This window comes from Phycodurus eques, chromosome 2 (genome assembly GCF_024500275.1).
Source record: "Phycodurus eques isolate BA_2022a chromosome 2, UOR_Pequ_1.1, whole genome shotgun sequence".
NCBI classification, from domain to species: Eukaryota; Metazoa; Chordata; class Actinopteri; order Syngnathiformes; family Syngnathidae; genus Phycodurus; species Phycodurus eques.
Window position 1 is genome coordinate 14,408,875 of NC_084526.1, and position 17,046 is coordinate 14,425,920.

The 17,046-nt window shown below is 39.1% G+C and overlaps 1 protein-coding gene across 2 annotated transcripts; it reads right to left on the reverse strand.

The window, feature by feature from the left end:
- Window positions 1-199: 199 nt before the first annotated feature.
- gnb5b (guanine nucleotide binding protein (G protein), beta 5b) lies at window positions 200-14,752 on the reverse strand. Of its 2 annotated transcripts, none has more exons than XM_061668370.1 (13): window positions 14,650-14,752; window positions 13,579-13,711; window positions 11,591-11,702; window positions 10,189-10,325; window positions 9,087-9,128; window positions 8,048-8,124; window positions 6,719-6,851; window positions 4,700-4,843; window positions 4,517-4,608; window positions 3,654-3,702; window positions 2,709-2,805; window positions 2,453-2,619; window positions 200-1,157 (listed from the first exon to the last, which is right to left on the reverse strand). In XM_061668370.1, exons 2-13 carry the CDS (start codon window positions 13,702-13,704, stop codon window positions 1,146-1,148), a joined length of 1,188 nt encoding a protein of 395 aa, XP_061524354.1. In that variant the 5' UTR covers window positions 13,705-13,711; window positions 14,650-14,752; the 3' UTR covers window positions 200-1,145. The 2 variants fall into 2 exon arrangements, with proteins under 2 accessions (XP_061524354.1, XP_061524363.1); XM_061668379.1 differs by having other exon boundaries at window positions 13,579-13,706; window positions 14,650-14,746.
- Window positions 14,753-17,046: the final 2,294 nt, after the last annotated feature.

Here is a 17,046-nt window from a genome sequence, read left to right on the forward strand (position 1 = left end):
TTCTGTGTGTGTAACAAAAAGGGAAAAAACAATAATATTTTTGGTTTCAAGTCTGAGCTTTCTAAATTCATTGACAATGTTCACGTCCCAAACAGCGTACACAATGTGATCTACTTCAGCGATCAGCATGAGGAAGTGGGAAATAACACTATGTTTGTCCCGCTGTCAAATAAGTGAAAGCCAACAGTCCGGTCGTTTGATGCATCAGCTTTTTATTTATTTTGGCTTCTCACTCTCAAATTCCCATCTGGCCCTTGTTTACACCAGGTACTTTCCCACCTAATATTCATTTTCCGATGCTGATAACTTGTGCCTCATACACTGACAAACCAGATTATTTCAGCCACTTTCGTATTTATTATTATTATTTTTTTAAAAAGGTCATCAAGTAGAAAAACAGCCCATCAATGGTGTGAAGACCTTTAAACATGTACTGAAACAAATTCAAGACGTGTCACAGACAAAGGGATCAATATCTGGTCTTGTGGCACTAGAGTCAAACAAACATGAATCACGACTTTTTAAAATACATGTATCCTTACAGGGCAGCACATTGACCTCACAGTTATGAAGTTCAGAAGCTTGACATAGTTTGCATGCTCTACCAGCCCCTGGTATGGCTGATAATGAGGTGTTCAAGGTCCATTTATACCCACTTAAGAGCATAACATTTTTATTCTTGATTCAAACAAACTTGGTATTCACCCTGCTCCCAAATGTGAGCATATATTGATACATGAACTAAATAGCACAGTTTTGAATACCACAAATTGGTGACATCAGTTGCATTTAATGCAGATTGGAGGTTTACAGTTAATTCAAATGATATACTCGGTAGTAAAAGAACACAAGACAGCGTTGGATTGAATTTGAATGAATACAATTTGACAAACTGCTGTCCTTCCAGTTTCATAATTAGACTATTATGTACAAAACACTTAAAACCACCTGTATTTGAAATGTTTGACCTTTGTTCACCTTACTTGACACAACCTGATGATTCTCTTAGTGACACCATTCACTTACTACATCCAGTTTATAGTGTCTTTCATATTATAATCTCATTTAAGGTTTTTATTTGTTTGTCTCTGTCTTCGCCCCCGCTTTAAATTCTACTGTTGTTTCCAGATGCTCGCATGTAGAGTCTAGGCCCAAATCTGCAGAGAAAAGTGAAGAATCACAATGTTAACATGTCAACCTTGCTAACAATATTTCCCTCAAAAAACCTCTGATAGAAGCAAATGTTTCTAAAGTTTCTAAAGCATGGTCATGAGTCCCCCACGAGACCTCACACCCTCAGCGCGTTCATTTTTGTTTTTCTTTGGCTTTTCATCAAAGGTCGAGTGTTATTTGTTTTTCATTTCATTAGTGGTTAGCTTATACTTTTATGACAAGTGAAAAATGGGACTTGAATCATTGGAAGTATACTTAAGGTATCACGAAGGTGAGGGCTTGACTATGGAAAAAAATTAATTCGATTACTTTCCTATTGTTTGGAAATATGAGCAAATTAAATAAAGTATAAGCCTTTAAACAGTTAACTGCTACAGAAATTAAAGATCAAAACTAATTACACTTAGCAACTGCAAAGCGAGCTCAACAGCAGAACACTGCATTTAAAAAGCTTACTATAGCTTTAAACACAGCAAAAGTGTGCTAAACACTAAACTACTTTGTGCTATATATATCATCCAAAAATAAACATGATTTAAAGAAGACATCAAAAATTTTTACTTCTGTATACAAAGGAATTGACAATTGTAAACAAGTTAGTTGGGTCTCTGGAGTGCCTTCCCTCCCATCAAGTGTGATATGAAACAAAAAGGAAATCATCATCAAATCATCTCCCTTTTTCTGACAAAGTGTCTGTGAGCGAGACCACCTGAATTTGGCCGAATTGACCTCACAGTGTGGCTACTTTCCATAAAACCACCCCCAAACACTACCAAAACAGAAACACACAGATCCCCCACGGGTGCAATGCCGCTCCTACCATCTCAAAGCTAAAAGGTAAGCAGAGCTGCATTGAGTTTTGTTGGATGAACAGCAGAGTATTCGCTTCTGACACATGATTGCTTGGTCACGTCCACAGTGGCATTTGTGTTTGAACATGCCTATGCGCCACATACGCACCGGGTACCATATGAAGTGCTGCCTTCATGAGTTAAAATACTTTTGTATTTATTGATGCTCGCTTTTTTTCCCCCTCCACACTCTGGGCTCTGCTTTTGCCAACCTCTCACACTGTACAATAAATCAATTACCCAATTATTTCAGTAGATAAATAAATTGTAATGAACTCAAATTCGTTAAAATCGACTAAATTAATGCAACGATTATAGGACCCTCGGTAATGTAAACGCTCGGTGGATCAGATTAAAGAAATGACTGGGTTATTTGTGGCCCATATTATTCCCACCCCAGTGAAGACGTGTGCACGAGAGCTTCTCACCCGCAAGGTGGTGTCCCAAGAGGCGGAGCAGAGCGCCGTGCCGTCTGGTGACAATCTGACTCGGCTGACGCGGTTTTCGTGACCATACATTGTGGAAATGCGATTTCCCTTCAGGACGTCCCACACGTTAATGGTGTAGTCGTTGTAGCCGGCGAAGAGCAGGCGACCTAGGAACAGCAAAGAGGAAGCGTGACCGAGAGCAGAAGAGTGACAAAGTTCTTCAAAAAGGAACTTTTTTTTTTTTTTTGCGATTTACCACTGAGGGAGAAGTCCACGGTGGAAGCCCCGAAGATGAGGCTCTCTTTCTGGTAGACGGCCACTTCGCGGTCAGCGCGTAAATCGTAGAAGCGACACTGAAACAAGCATCACACCATAGTGATTAACAGGGATGTTTTTTAAAAAATTTTTACATTTTTTTTTTATTATGGCCTGTAGACAGACGGTAGGTATGAAAAATTCTACATATCCTTGTTCAAAAGCCAGGTTTTTGTGATATACAGTGTAAAAAAAAAAAAAAAAAAAAAAAAAGAAATAATTCCAAAATCTTTTCCACCAGTGGCCTACAATATGTACAACTCAATTGAAAAAAAACTATTTTTTCAAGAGTAGAAGTGAGATTAAACAACTGAAATGTGGTTTCACACCCTCATAGCTGGGATGTGGCTGTGTTCAGAATTAAACAACATTCAAACTCAAGTTGAATGGGAGTCAGCACACAACTGTTACAATTTCCAGTGCCTTTGAAACATTTGTGCCAACACTGACTGGTATTTGGAACTGTTCATAATTCCCTCCACTTTGACTGAGGCCCCAGTTCCAGTTGAAGCAAGACGGCTCCAAAGCATGCTGCTGCCACCACCAAGCTTCGCTGTAGTCAAGTAGTATAGTGTGTTCTTTTGGATTTTGGGGGGAATTCTGTTTGCTGACTCCGATTTAACATGGATTTGAATGTGACTGATTAATTCTGAACACAGCCACATCTCTAGGTACAAGATGGTGTGCAACCACATTATCTGAGCGGTTTATTTTTTTACTTCCCCTCTCGAAAATAGAAAACAAAGAAGTGAACTACTATGGTGACAGATGAACAAGGCTGTTTCACTTTCTTTCCCGCTAGTGACAACGATGAGAACTTTCGCCAACGTGAGCAAGGTCTCGCACGCACGTCACTGAGTTTCAGAAGAGGGATGAGTTGACTCACCGTTGCATCGTCAGAGGCAGACGCAAACGCATCTCCGCTGGGGTAGTACCTGAACACATGGGGCACGGGGATGCAGATTAGGATTAAAATCAAATTATCATCATCAAAACCTTTACAGTCTTTATGTGATACCAACCACACAAAAACTGTAGCACTCTGTGTTTGACTGTCTGTTTTCTTAAAATTCAAAACACATTTCCCTACAATGTTATAATTTCAACAGCGAATAAAGAAAACTTTTGTGACTTTCCCATTGAAACAACACTTTTTAGACCCATCAATGTAAATCCATTAAAATTACTTGGATTTGTTTTCTTGTTCATGTTTGCCAGGCTATTTGTTCTATGCACAATAATCTAGCATAGAATCACTGCTCCATATTAAATATGAAATGCATTTTGGATTGAACCACCCGCCCCCAAAAAAGGCAACGTTACTTTGCGTGTATTTTATCGCATATTTAAAGTTAAAAGGGTTGCTCTTTTTAGTTTTAACCTTTGTTATTGAATTTACAAATTTTAAAAAATTGTAAAAAGTAAAATATTACTTTTTAAAACTCTAAATTATCATTTCTTTAAAAAATATTACATAATTTTAATTTTAAAAAAAGTAATGTGTCAACACAGATTTATTGATGCTCAAACTCAGTTGTTTCAATACTCTGTATGGACTATAAAATACATGCAGCAAAGCCAGACAAACAGCACCATCTGATGGATCAGGTGGAAGTTGCCATTGACTGATACATTTTCACATTCATTGCCAAAACTTTGACTTTTTATAGTGAACACAACATGGCAAAAGAAAGTAATACTGATAAGAGACTTGAGTATCGTGTTTTATGTAGCGTGTGCTGCACTCACTTGACACAGTTGATGTCAGACTGGTGGTTCTCAAAGGACTGGATGTTCTGACCAGAGCGCATGTCCCACACATTGGCCTTCTTATCACAGCCCTGATAACAGGCACACAGTAACCCGAAACACTTGATATCGTCATGTAAAAAATGACACATGTACAATAAATCATCTGTGCGCTTCTCTCACCCCCGAGACAAAAGTGTTGCCGGTCTCCGAGGGGGCGAGGTCCAGCGACAGGGCGTCCGCAGTGTGACCGTGGAAGCTCTGCAGCAGCTGTCCGCTCTCCACGTCCCACAGAGCACATGTGCCGTCACCGCTGCTCGTCAGGAGCTACACAACCATTCGGTCACTGTGATTAATCACTAATTCGTCTATAGAAAAATGACACTACGTCGTGTATGGGAAGTTGAGCTGCCACAGCGCAAATTCTCCAGGCATCGATTTTCGGCTCAACACAACACTTGCAAAGAAACAGGAGTTCAGTACATTCAGAAGTGCATTCTCCCATTGCATTAAAGCAATTTTTACAAGGAAATAAATCTTTTTTTCCTCATTAGCGATTGAGAAACTTGATCTGAACAGGCATGTGAAAATAAAAATAATCAATCAAATGGAATAAATTAAAATATAAAACGTAGGATGACACTTACACAACATCAACTTGAGTTAATATTCACTTTATGATGCTTTATGCCAGGGATTCTCCAAGTGTGTTTCTCAAAGGCAGGCAACCGATAGTAGTATACAAAAGAACACAATGAAATTAAGTTTGTTACAATAACAAAGGTTTTTATTTTATTTTATTCAGTACAGTACGTTAAGTACAGTTGTATTTAATACAATAGTTTTACATTTAATAACTTTTTAGATTTATTGATTCAACTACAATTTTTAACTTTTGTGTGTAATACATTTTAATAGAATCTTCATTATTTAAGATTTTTTTTTATTTTTTTCATTTTTCTATATTTAAGCACAGTGGTAATGTTCCAACTGTGCCTAATGTTACACCTGCTTACAATAGTATTAAACACTGTTGTAATAAAACCTGCCTCATTTTTGGCCTACTATGCTATAGTGTAATTTACTGTTGCTCTTTTCGGTAGTACTTTGAGAGCCAAGTATTTTTGGGATGTGGTACTTGCGTAAAAGATTCGAGAACCACTGCTTTCGGCTAAAAGTGTTCATGTAATCCTGTAAGCCTTTCCAAAAATCAAACCTACAAAGAGAACATTGTGCCTGGAGAAAGCCCACAAAAGCACGGGGAGAAAATGCCAGCTCTACACAATAGGGCCAGAAGTAAGATTTGAACTTAGAACCTTAAAACATTGAGGCAGGATGTTCCAAGGCACTGTCTTTCCTGTTTTTTAGTGTGATTCACTTGATTCCATGTTGTTTTTTTTTTTTTTTTTTTTTATAAAGCATTTGTCATTAATGTTTGGACTTTCAAAAGGTCAGTTTTGCACTTCTGCTATAGAAGACAACACGAACACCTCGCGTGATGACGGACGGACGACGAGCACTTAGTAGACGCACACCTCAATCAGCCGTCCCGGCGGATTAGAGAATTCCCGCCAGATGGCCAATCCGGGCCCGCTTCCTGTTCCGCGTGGACAGAAAAGCTCCGGTTTCGGCGCAATTATCAGTAAGTCACAATTAGCAACACGAGACCAGATGGGAGCCTCGCTGATCCGACGTGAGAACTTCCGCATGGAGTGTGCATCTGTGTGTGTGTGTGTGTGAAAAGAAGTATGGAACACGTCACGCATGTACAGACGCTCTAAAATGACTATTCATTCTTTCTGACCAGTGCATGAAGCGTTTTGCCTCGAGCGCTACTTAGCAGTATAAAGACTGTCCTCACGTACCCGTTTGTGCCCTCAAGCCAGAATGTTCCACTCTGTCTTAGATAAAAGCCACTCAAGTTCTAAAAATACGGAGGCGTGACGACCGATCACCCCCTTTTGTCTTGTCTGTCAACCCCGCCGCCACCATCCTCATCCTCACGCCCATGCACTCTCTAATAATATCAACATGACAGATTTAGGATTTAAGGCGACAGACGGTTTTGTGTTGAACAATAATCCTTTAAAAGTTCATTCAAAATTAATAGGGTACATTGAGACAGTGCACTGGTTAGACTTTAGAGTCAGCTAATTTGGCATTTCAAACCAACGCACTGATTCCGTTCAAAATGGCGCTCACCTGCATGTCCGAGTTGGTGAAGGTGCAAGCTGACAGGTAGTTGGTGTGCATGGCCACCAGCTTCTTGTTCGTCACCGGGCTCTCGTTGGGGTCCATAGAGAGCGGGAACACGCAGCATTTGTTGTCCAGTCCTCTGCGGGACCGTAAACACATCAGGATGACGCTGAAAAAACTCATTATGCGTCACCAGGCGCAATTAGGGTGGCAAATTAGGGTTAGGGTTTCAATTTAGGGATTTAAACAGGATTAGAGTTTCAAATTAGGGCTTGAATTCACGTTTGAACGTCAGGTTAGAGTTTCTAGCATGGGTTAGAACAAAAGATGAAGGAAAAATTCTGGTTAGGCTTTAAAATTCAAGTTTCAAGACAGGGATAAAGTTTCAAACCACGGTTACGGTCCAACTAGGGTTTCAAATCACTTAGGTTAGTCTTTAAAATTACAGTTTTCAAACCAGGTTTACAAGTTTTACATGATAAAATCTGGGTTTTGAATCAGGATTAGGGTTTCAAATGAGGGTTAGGGTTTTCAATTAAAGTTTCAAGATAGGCTTAGGGTTTCAAAATGGCGGGTAGCGTTTCAAATTAGGTTTTGAAGACTAGGGTTTGAAATAAGAGTGAGGGATTCCAATTAGGGTTTCAAGATGGAGGCAGAGTTTCAAATGCGGTCTTCAAACGAGGATTAGGGTTAGGGTTTAAGGGTTTTAAACCGCAGTTAGGATTTCAAATCATGGGTTTTCAAGTTAGGCTCTCAAAAGAGTGTTAGAGTTCAAGACAGGGTTATGGTTTCCAGACGGGTGCTAGAGTTTCAAATTAGACTTTCAAGAGAGGATTACAGTTTCAAACCAGGATTAGGGTTTTAAAGCGGGGGTAAAATTTGAAAATTAGGGTTTCAAGAGATTAGGGTTTCAAATTAGGCTTTCAAGGACAGGCTCATGGTTAGAAGCCAGGGTGAGGCTTTTGGGACAGGGTTAGGGTTTCCAATAAGGGTCAAGGTTTCAATCAAGAGTTCAGTTTTCAAGATAGTGATATGATTTTGAATTAGGGTTTCAAGACAGGGCTAGAGTTTAAAGATGGGGGGGAGGTGTTGAGTTATTAGGTAGGTTTTCAAGAGAGGATTAGGGTTCCAAATTAGAGCTTGAAACCAAGGTTAGATTTTCAAGTCAGGGGTTACAGGTTCAAATGTTTCAAGACGGCATTGTGGTTTCAAGGACAGGCTCATGGTTGCAAACCAGGGGTTAGGATTAGGGTTTCCAATCGGGGATGGTGTTTCTAAGAAGGATCTCAAACCACGATTGAGGTGACAAATGAGACTTTCAAGACGGATACACACCCGCACGCCACCGCACAACCTGAGGGCGCGTACGCACACGCCATCACCCACGTGCACGGCAGACTCATGGCGTGCTCCTGGAACAAAAACAACAACAACCGCAAACACCACGATGACGTTTTGGTGCAAAGCCATTTACACAGTCGCAGGGAAAAAAAGATGGCAGTGCTGAGTATTAATGAGGATTACGTGATTATGTTCAAGTGGGTCTCTAAGTGCACTCAGATGCACACGTGATCCTCTAACACGTATTTTTCATGTGCTAGCGTTATTGGACTGCAACCCGTCATGTGAAGAGAGAACAGTGTGCAAGGTGCTACTGGGCCACCAGAACCTCTTTCTTTCTTGTCTAATTTTTTTTAAAGCATACTCAACATGCGGCTCATTTGACATTTCCTACTCTGAAAAAAAGCATTAAAGGCATCATTTTACTTAGCAATGAGCAAGTGGGGTCTTGTAAGAGCTTTGCGTCTATTATGTGGGAGCATAACTGTTGTGTTTGCACTTCAAGGGAATGCAACTTGGCCAATTAGGAATAAAAAGTAAACAATTCTAGAATGAGAGGTCTTCTGCGGCACAATTAACCATTTTCATTTTGTTACACATATTGTTACACATTTATATTAACCAGTTTCATATTGTGAATGACATTAACATATTGAAAGCATTTATTGTTTAATATTTTATAAATACACTGATAAGAGGGAATAATTAAATTAAAATTAGTTTTGATTTAAATATTAAAAATAAAGCTTTAAGGGGGGGGGGGGGAATCACGTATGTGTATTCATGGTCATAAAAGGGAGTTTGAAAATAACAGTTTTCTCTTAACATTCTTGAACAAGTTTGAACAAATTTTAGGAACTGAAAAAAAAAAATCACGCACACTTCAGTAAAATCTACCAATATCTAAGCACATTTATAAATGACCTTTTATTATACTGCAAATAAATACAAAGTCACATGAAAAGCAACAGTACGATGGTAGAGCAAGAAGAAAATTTAAGCATTTGTCATAGGATGTTCAAGTTCCACTTACCTTATTGAGAGTGAAAGCATCCCATACAATCACCTTTCCATCCTACATGACAAAAAATATGCAAGCGTCAACACACAAAGGCGCACGTGTAAAGTACATACAGGGGAACCTTGGTTTTGGTGCGCCTTAGTTTTTGTACAGTTCGTTTCGTCCATTTTTTGAGTCTGTCCTAGTTGTCCTAGTTTTCACACACCTACTCAGTTTTAGAACAACAAATACACGACTCGGCTATTCATTTACACGAAACGATGCGCGGTCATCCGAAGATGGCAAGGCGTTTATCATAAAGCAAGCTTCTATTAACAACTCAAGACACTTGCACAGACATTTATGAGGAAGGGTGCTCAAGACAAAAGAAGGCCATCCATCGCCAAAATTATTCATACCATTAAGAAAAAGCAATTGTATGTATTTAACCTTTGTATTTATTTCTCAGACATGTTAGTGCAACATTGTCCTGTAAAAAGTCAGAGCATCAAAATAAAAGCATTCAGTATAATAATGGTTTCACAACCTTTTGGGCCAAATAGTGGTTTATTTCGCTGTTGCACTCAATAAACAAGTACAGAATAGTTTGAACGTGTTTGCCAAATAAGCCACCGTGGGGCCAAAGAAAGTGTGATAAAACTGTTATTATACTGGTCTGCTTTTATTTTGAAAGTCTGACTTTTGACAGGACGTGGTACGTCAATGTTGCCTGAGTGCTGCCAAGCAGACGGGGAGGCTTATTGCCTTAAGTTGTTCGTAAAAGCTTGCGTTGTGGGATATGCCTTGCCAGCCGTTTGATAAAGAAGGTGAGAAATGACACATTTCAAGAAAGAACTCTGAGCCAAGTACAAAAATGGTTACCTCGCTCACCTCCTTCTGTCTCCCATACGCCATCAAGTCTTCAATAAAAGGTAAAAGTGATGTTAAATGGTCAATTATTAATTTCATAAGTCATTGATATTTATTTACACTGTTTTCCTATGTAAAAAATATTCTCTATAACATTTTTTGTGTGTCTGGAATGTACCAATTGGATTTACATTGCCCTATGGGAAAACAGATTATTCACGAAAAACAGGGTTCCACTGTATTTAATGTGTGTGTGAGTGTGTACCTGGGAGGAGCTGACCATGCGCCGCTTGTCTTTGCACCAATCCATGCACAACACCTTGTTGTTGTGACCCTTGAGCACGCGTCTGGTCTTGATGGACAGAGACGACAACGTCTCCACCTTCTCTGCCACCTTGCTTACTGCACACAAGCACGCCACATGTAAATTAGGATGCATTCACTGCACCATTTTATTAGGCACGCCTCATGAGATCCAATGCAAGAGCGTTCAACAAGGGGAAACGTCGCAAGGTTCACTAACTGCTTGTACCAATAACGGAACGGACAGGGGTCCTTTCCCTTTGCCTGCACTGATGACAAAAAAAAAATAGGGGGAAAGGAAAAAAGCTCATGCTGCTGAAGTTTTAGCGGTTTTGAATCCGTGCTTTTTTTTTTTTTTTTTTTAAACCACGGTATAGCAAGACGCTGGTAATCAGCTCAAGAACAGCATACAGTAGATTACTGTATTAAAAAAAAAAAATTGGCAATGACTGACTCACATTTATTAAAGGGGAATTGCAGGGTGGTTGTATTACTTTCAAAGATTTTTATTAAGAACAATTTTATTTATTACCCCCACCCCTTTCAATTTCAATAAAATATCAATTTTGTACTTAATTTTTAAAAACTATTTAGGCATTTATCAATAAAATCATTTTGTTTTTATTGTATTCACAAAATTGTTTATGATGTAATTTACATATATACACAGCTCTTGGTTTAATTTTTAGGTTTTTATCAATATGATAATTATTATTTAAATTATATTTAGTACTGCACTATTTATTGTATTTATTTTTTATGTTTGGGTATTTCCTAATAAAAAATTTCAACGCTACTATTTCATAGACTGCAATTCATTTTTTATGTGTTATTCATTTTTTTAATTAAAAAAACATTAAATTAGGGATTACGTCTACATTTAACAATGATTCAGAAATTTGACTGATAGATTATCATATATTTATTTACAATTATTTCATTCGTTGTTTGATTTTATTTATTTATTTTAGCCCAAACCATCAGAACAAGCACTTGCTGCACATAAAATCTAAAGAAATCCAAACCAAAAGCTGTGTGTGTGTGTGTATATATATATATATATATATATATATATATATATATATATATATTAAAAAAAAAATAATAATAATAATAATCCAAAAATAATGCTTAGTTTTGAGAGCTATGAACGGGACAGTGTTTATTGTTGCGCTTGTACTGCATCGCAAAACACTGAGAGATTCCGGAATTGGATGTGGTTACCTTTATTGACCTCACCAAACTTGAATTAAAAGTACAAATAAAGCTTTTTGGAGTTATAAACCACAAAGAGCAAACGTGGTTGCTTTTCCTTTTGTGACAGGAAGAGTCAATTAAGAGTTGAAATGTTTGTCGTGACTTACGCTCGACGTCGTTGAGCTTGTTCCGCTCCTCGTCCAACTTCTTCTTCAAAGTAGCACTTTCCCTCTTGAGCGAGGCCAGACTTTCCCCCGCCTGGAGCCCCTGACACGCCATCTTCGCACACCCGCCGACACAATTACGACACGGCACACATTGAAGAGGACATTCAGTAGCGGAATTGGGAAGAAACTTGAACTGTGGCTCGTGCACGAGCGCCCGTGCCGCTGAGCGTGCGCGCGACACTCGGACTACGCGCGCGCGCGCGCGCCCTCTTCCGGTTTCACGCTGCACCGTGTACGTAAGTCGGAACGCGCCCTTCGACTATGCTACCAGTCTACTCGACTTGGCAGAAATACTTTTTTAAAAACCCTGTTAAGTGAATTTACAGGTCCCCCCCCCCTTTTTTTTCCCCCAATAACCTACTTTCTATACTTCTCAGGGCCTTGAATCGGTCGCAACCGGACTGCTCCGTTTGTCTTTGAAGACGTTTCGCCTCTCATCCGAGCAGGCTTCATCAGTTCATGCAACAAGGCCTTAGAATGCAATAGCCAGTGCTTGTGCGGATGACTCAACTATTTATGCTTCAATTTAGAGGCATGCCCCACACCACGTATGGAGTCATTGCCAGGCGGGGGGCACACAAACTAGTGCGTCCTAACTAAGCCTTGTTGCGTGAACTGACGAAGTCTGCTTGAATGAGAGGTGAAACAACTTCCAAGACGAACAGAACAGTCCAGTTGCGATCAATTCAATGCCCTGGGAACGAAATGATCTTGATGAATGAGAATATTCACAGGCACACTATCAACTGTATGTGTTTAAAGGTAATTGCTGAAAACATGCAAAAAGACTGAGAACAATGTTGTTGGATTGAATTGTTGAGCTATATTGTTAAAATCTTTTTCACCATTTCAGTTGTCCGCATTGTTGGGGGTGTGACTAAAACCAAGACCACCAAACCGGACCCCCTCAACGCCTCGGCTGCGCCTGGAAATTCTGTCCATAAAAGTCATGAACATGAATCGGCGACAAAGGGCAGCCTTGGCGGAGTCCAACCCTCACCGGAAAGGAATCCGACTTACTGCGAATCAGGCAAATGTACCATTGCATCATGACCATCGGCGACTGGGGAATATCATGCTTCTCCGGATTGGTTGCGTCAGATCTGCAGTTGACTTTACGTCTATATATGTCTTTTTTTTTTTTTTACGTCATGTTGTCATCCGCTGAGTTTGAGAAAAGTAACAAGCCAATTTGACCAAAGTAAAGTAAGGAAACCACGTGGCGTCAACCCGCATGTTAAAGCCCTTGAGGACAGCTTTCCAGATCAGTAAATCAATTTGTCAATAATATGACACAATTACGTGCCGCATAAACATCATTGGCTCTGTGCTTCAGGTATCTTTTGTTCAAAAGGGGCCGGCACATCCCACAAAGCAACGCAAAAGCTGCACTGCAATGTAGGAGGTGCAGCCATTTAGGGCTTGCAGTAACCACAGTGAACGTAACATCACTGTACCCGAAAAGGCTAAGACACAGAGATTTGCCAGCGAAGCCACCGTTATGTCATCAGGAATTGCATTTTCACCTATTTCTATATTGCACAGTATTTATTTTTAACCACACAATGATCAAAGTAAGGTAAATATAACGTCGTTCTGCAGCTGGAATGGGAAACATTAGCTCAGTTTGCGAATGTTTTGGTTTGAAAACGGGGTCACGGAACAAATTCAATTCGTAACCAGAAGTTCCACTCTTCCACTCATTTTGTCAATTAACCCCTACATGATGACAATTACCATAAAACATCCATGAAAATGTCGCTTGTAACAATGACAACCATCAATTTGCAGACAACCACCGAGAGTGATACCTCATTTGAAAACTCTTGATGTGTGCTTTACAGATATGTCATATTTTTCATCAGTATGTCAGATATGACAACACTATGACGCAAAAGTACAGACGGCGTTGGCACGTGACTGCGTACCTTCTCCACGCAGAAGGAGCAATAGTTGATGGGCTCGGTCTTGATGTAGATGTTCATGAGGGGGCTGGCCTTACCGCAGCTCTCGCACGGGCCAAAGGTGACCGCCACAAATGTCTGGTCACACATGACTGCACTGGGGATCGCACACACACACACACACACACACACACACACACGCGTACACACACACACGTACACAAAATGATGCATGACAACTTGTTGTTGGCTCTCAATATGGTCCACTTTGATTGTGTGCGTGTGTGTGTGTGTGTGTGTGTGTGTGGATAAGTAGCTGGTAATCTAGTCCAGCCTGATCCTCCTCTGGGAGAACAGTATTGCTATTTTGAGGGCAGGACGGACACACTCAGAAAAAATACACTATCCTAAAAAAATATGGAAAATAATATTTAAAAAAAAAAAAAAAAAAAAACACTTCAATTCTGCAATAAATGTATTTTTTATTATGAATTTTCTAAATAAATAAATTATTCTATCTGATATAAAGCACAGGATAAAGGATACAAGGACAATAAAATTACATTCATATAGATATATTTCTATCATATTGTATACATAATGCATGTTTTAACTATTTATGATATTAAAATATATTTTTTTACAGGAGCACATATCATTCTTTCTTTTTATTTTATATTATATATAAGAGCAGTATTATTAATTATAGCAAAAACTACATAATACCAATATTTGTATAACAAAAATTGCAATAATACAGCAGAGAGACAAATTGAAAGCAATTACAAACAATAAGGTAATAAACATGCATTCCCAGACATAAAAAAATTAGCATTATTATTAGTATTAGAATACAAAACAAATATTTGTATTTAATTTGTTAAATAGATTAAATGACATCAAATTAAAATAACTATTGCGATGTATAGGATAAATATGTCCACTAGCAACATGCATCATTTATTAATTAGACCAGTGTAAACGTGCACTGATACACAATTTCCACATTTCTTTTAACATACAGACAACAAAATATACACTGCATAATAGAGGCACAGTATAGTAAATAGTAATGAAAACAGACAGGATTCTTACCTCTGAGAAGGTAGTTTGTGTATGTGCGCGTACGTCAGGCAGGTATTTATTTGTCCTGGCGGAAGTGAGTCGAGTTTTGCACAGAGGAGGATTGTCTGTCACTAAGCTTACTTATGGAAAAGTGTTCAAGCTTGTGACTCTGCTCTACTTTAAGTGTATGCATCTGCGTGCCACCATCCCGTGTAGGTGAGCATTCGAGATCAGTGGGTGCAGAGAAATCATTCTTGAACATTTTGAAGATCAGTTGACAGCTGTCAACGGAGTGATGCCTTGATATGCTTCAAAATCAACAGGGATCTTGCCGCTGCATTACATAGTTTAAAAAAAAAATAAAATAGAGCGTGTGGCCAGAAAAGATGTTTTAAAAAAAAAAAAAAAAAAAACAAGAAACTCTAAATACATGGAATTACTTGAAGTTGTTGTGAAGATGTGATTCAAAATCAATAGGGATCTCACTTTGGGGAAGAAAATACCCAAAAAAGGAGGGTATTTCGAGCAACTGAGTATGTGCCTGTTATCAGAAGCTAACGCTAATCTGTGCATCTAACAAAACCAAGTGCAGCTGTGCTTATGTTTTGGCTTTGCCATAACAGCAGGGGTGTCACACCCACAGATGTGGGTGATTTTGCATGATAGTGCATCTGCCTCAAACAGTGTAGTTGCTTGAAAGTGGCTCTGGACCTTCACCCAGCCTAGCTGATGAAGTTGAGAAACTTTGTGTGTGTGGTGATTATTATGTAAATTAGGCACACTGTAAAAAGTGTGGCAGAAGTACTTGCTCACAGACATTTTCCCAATAAGACTTTTCTTTTTCAGGTCAAAGACTTACTTGGTTGTTTTAACTTCCCACTTGATGGGTGGGAAGGCACTACACAGACGCAACTATTTGTAAGCAAGCAATTAAAAATAAAACTTTCCATAATATGTCCCCTCTGACACTGAATGTTTAGTTTATGTGGTCATATAATAAGCCACAAATCAATTTTCCATACAAAATCCACCAATAACTCAAACAAACCAAAAGTTGTAGACTGAAGTTAATATGGTTCTCTTGAAATAGAGACAGCAAGAAAACTGTATTATTTATATACAATTTTTGCTGTACTGGTAGGAAAATGTATTTGATACCCTTTGGAATTACTTACATTACTGTACAAAAATGGTCATAGAATGTGGTCTGATTTTCATCTAAATCGCAACAATAAACTGATACCGCACAAACAATTATGTTTGAATATTTTTATAGAGCATTAACGTAAACATTCAGAGGACAGGGAGGAAAATGTAAGTGAACCTTTCGGCTACAGATTCTCCAAGAGTCAGGTGTGAGCCAACCTGGAGTCCAGTTAATTATACAAAATTGGAGGTGTGGCTTAAAGATGCTCTGGCCACTAGAAAACACAAAAAGAATTAGGCCAAGAAGCATTGCCTGATGTGTACCATGCCTTGCTCAAAAAAGCCCTCAGAAGACCTACAATTAAGAATTGTTGACTTGTATGAAGCTGGAAAATGTTCTAGACAAACTGTCTCTAAATGGAGAAAGTTCAGTTCTGTTGCTTCTCTTCCAAAGAGTGGCTGTCCTGTGAAGACGACTGCAAGAGCACAGCGCAGAATGCTCGACAATGTAAACAAAAACCTAGAGTGTCAGCTGAAGACTTACAGAAATCACTGGCAAGTGCCAACATCGCTATTGACAAATCTACCTTACGTAAAACACGAAACAAGAACGGGGTTCACCTTCGACCACCAAGGAGGAAGCCGTTGCTGTCTTAAATAAAACATTGCTACACGTTGAAAGTTTGCTAAAGAGCACTTGGATGTTCCACAGCATGACTGGCAAAATATTCTGTGGAGAGATGAAGCCAAAGTGGAATTGTTTGGGAGGAACACACAATGCCATGTGTGGAGCAAAGATGGCACAGCACACCAACATCAAAACCTTATCCCATGGTGGAGGGAGCATCAAGCTATGGTTGTGCTTTGCTGTTTCAGGGCAAAAAGGAATTCACAATTGTGTCTATTTTGCAGAAGAACTTGAGGCCATTTGTGAAACAGTTGAACCTCAAAAGTGGATGAGTGTTACAGCAGGACAATAATCCAAAACGCAGAAGTAAATCAATAACAGAATAGCTTCACAAGAAGGAAATACATGCTCTATAAAAATATGAAAACAATTAGTATGTGGTATTAGTTTAAGAAGACTGTTTATTCCTGTGATTTAGATGAAGATCAGACTACATTTGATGACCAATTCATGCAGAAATCTTTAGGAAATTCCAAAGGGTTTGCCTACTTTTTCCTCCCACTCGACAGTAACTTTTCAGGCTCATGTGACAATTAACTATGCTAAAACGTTACTTATTCCGTGCTTGTGTGGATTTTCATGGGTACCCGAGC

Excerpts from the sequence above, each read along its gene's own strand:
- gnb5b (XM_061668370.1), bottom strand. The coding sequence starts at position 13,704 with ATGTGTGACCAGACATTTGTGGCGGTCACCTTTGGCCCGTGCGAGAGC. Across the intron at positions 3,703-4,516 it reads TCTGACATCAACTGTGTCAA|GTACTACCCCAGCGGAGATG; the intron begins GTGAGTGCAGCA and ends CCATGTGTTCAG. Across the intron at positions 2,620-2,708 it reads CGTGGACTTCTCCCTCAGTG|GTCGCCTGCTCTTCGCCGGC; the intron begins GTAAATCGCAAA and ends TGCTGTTCCTAG.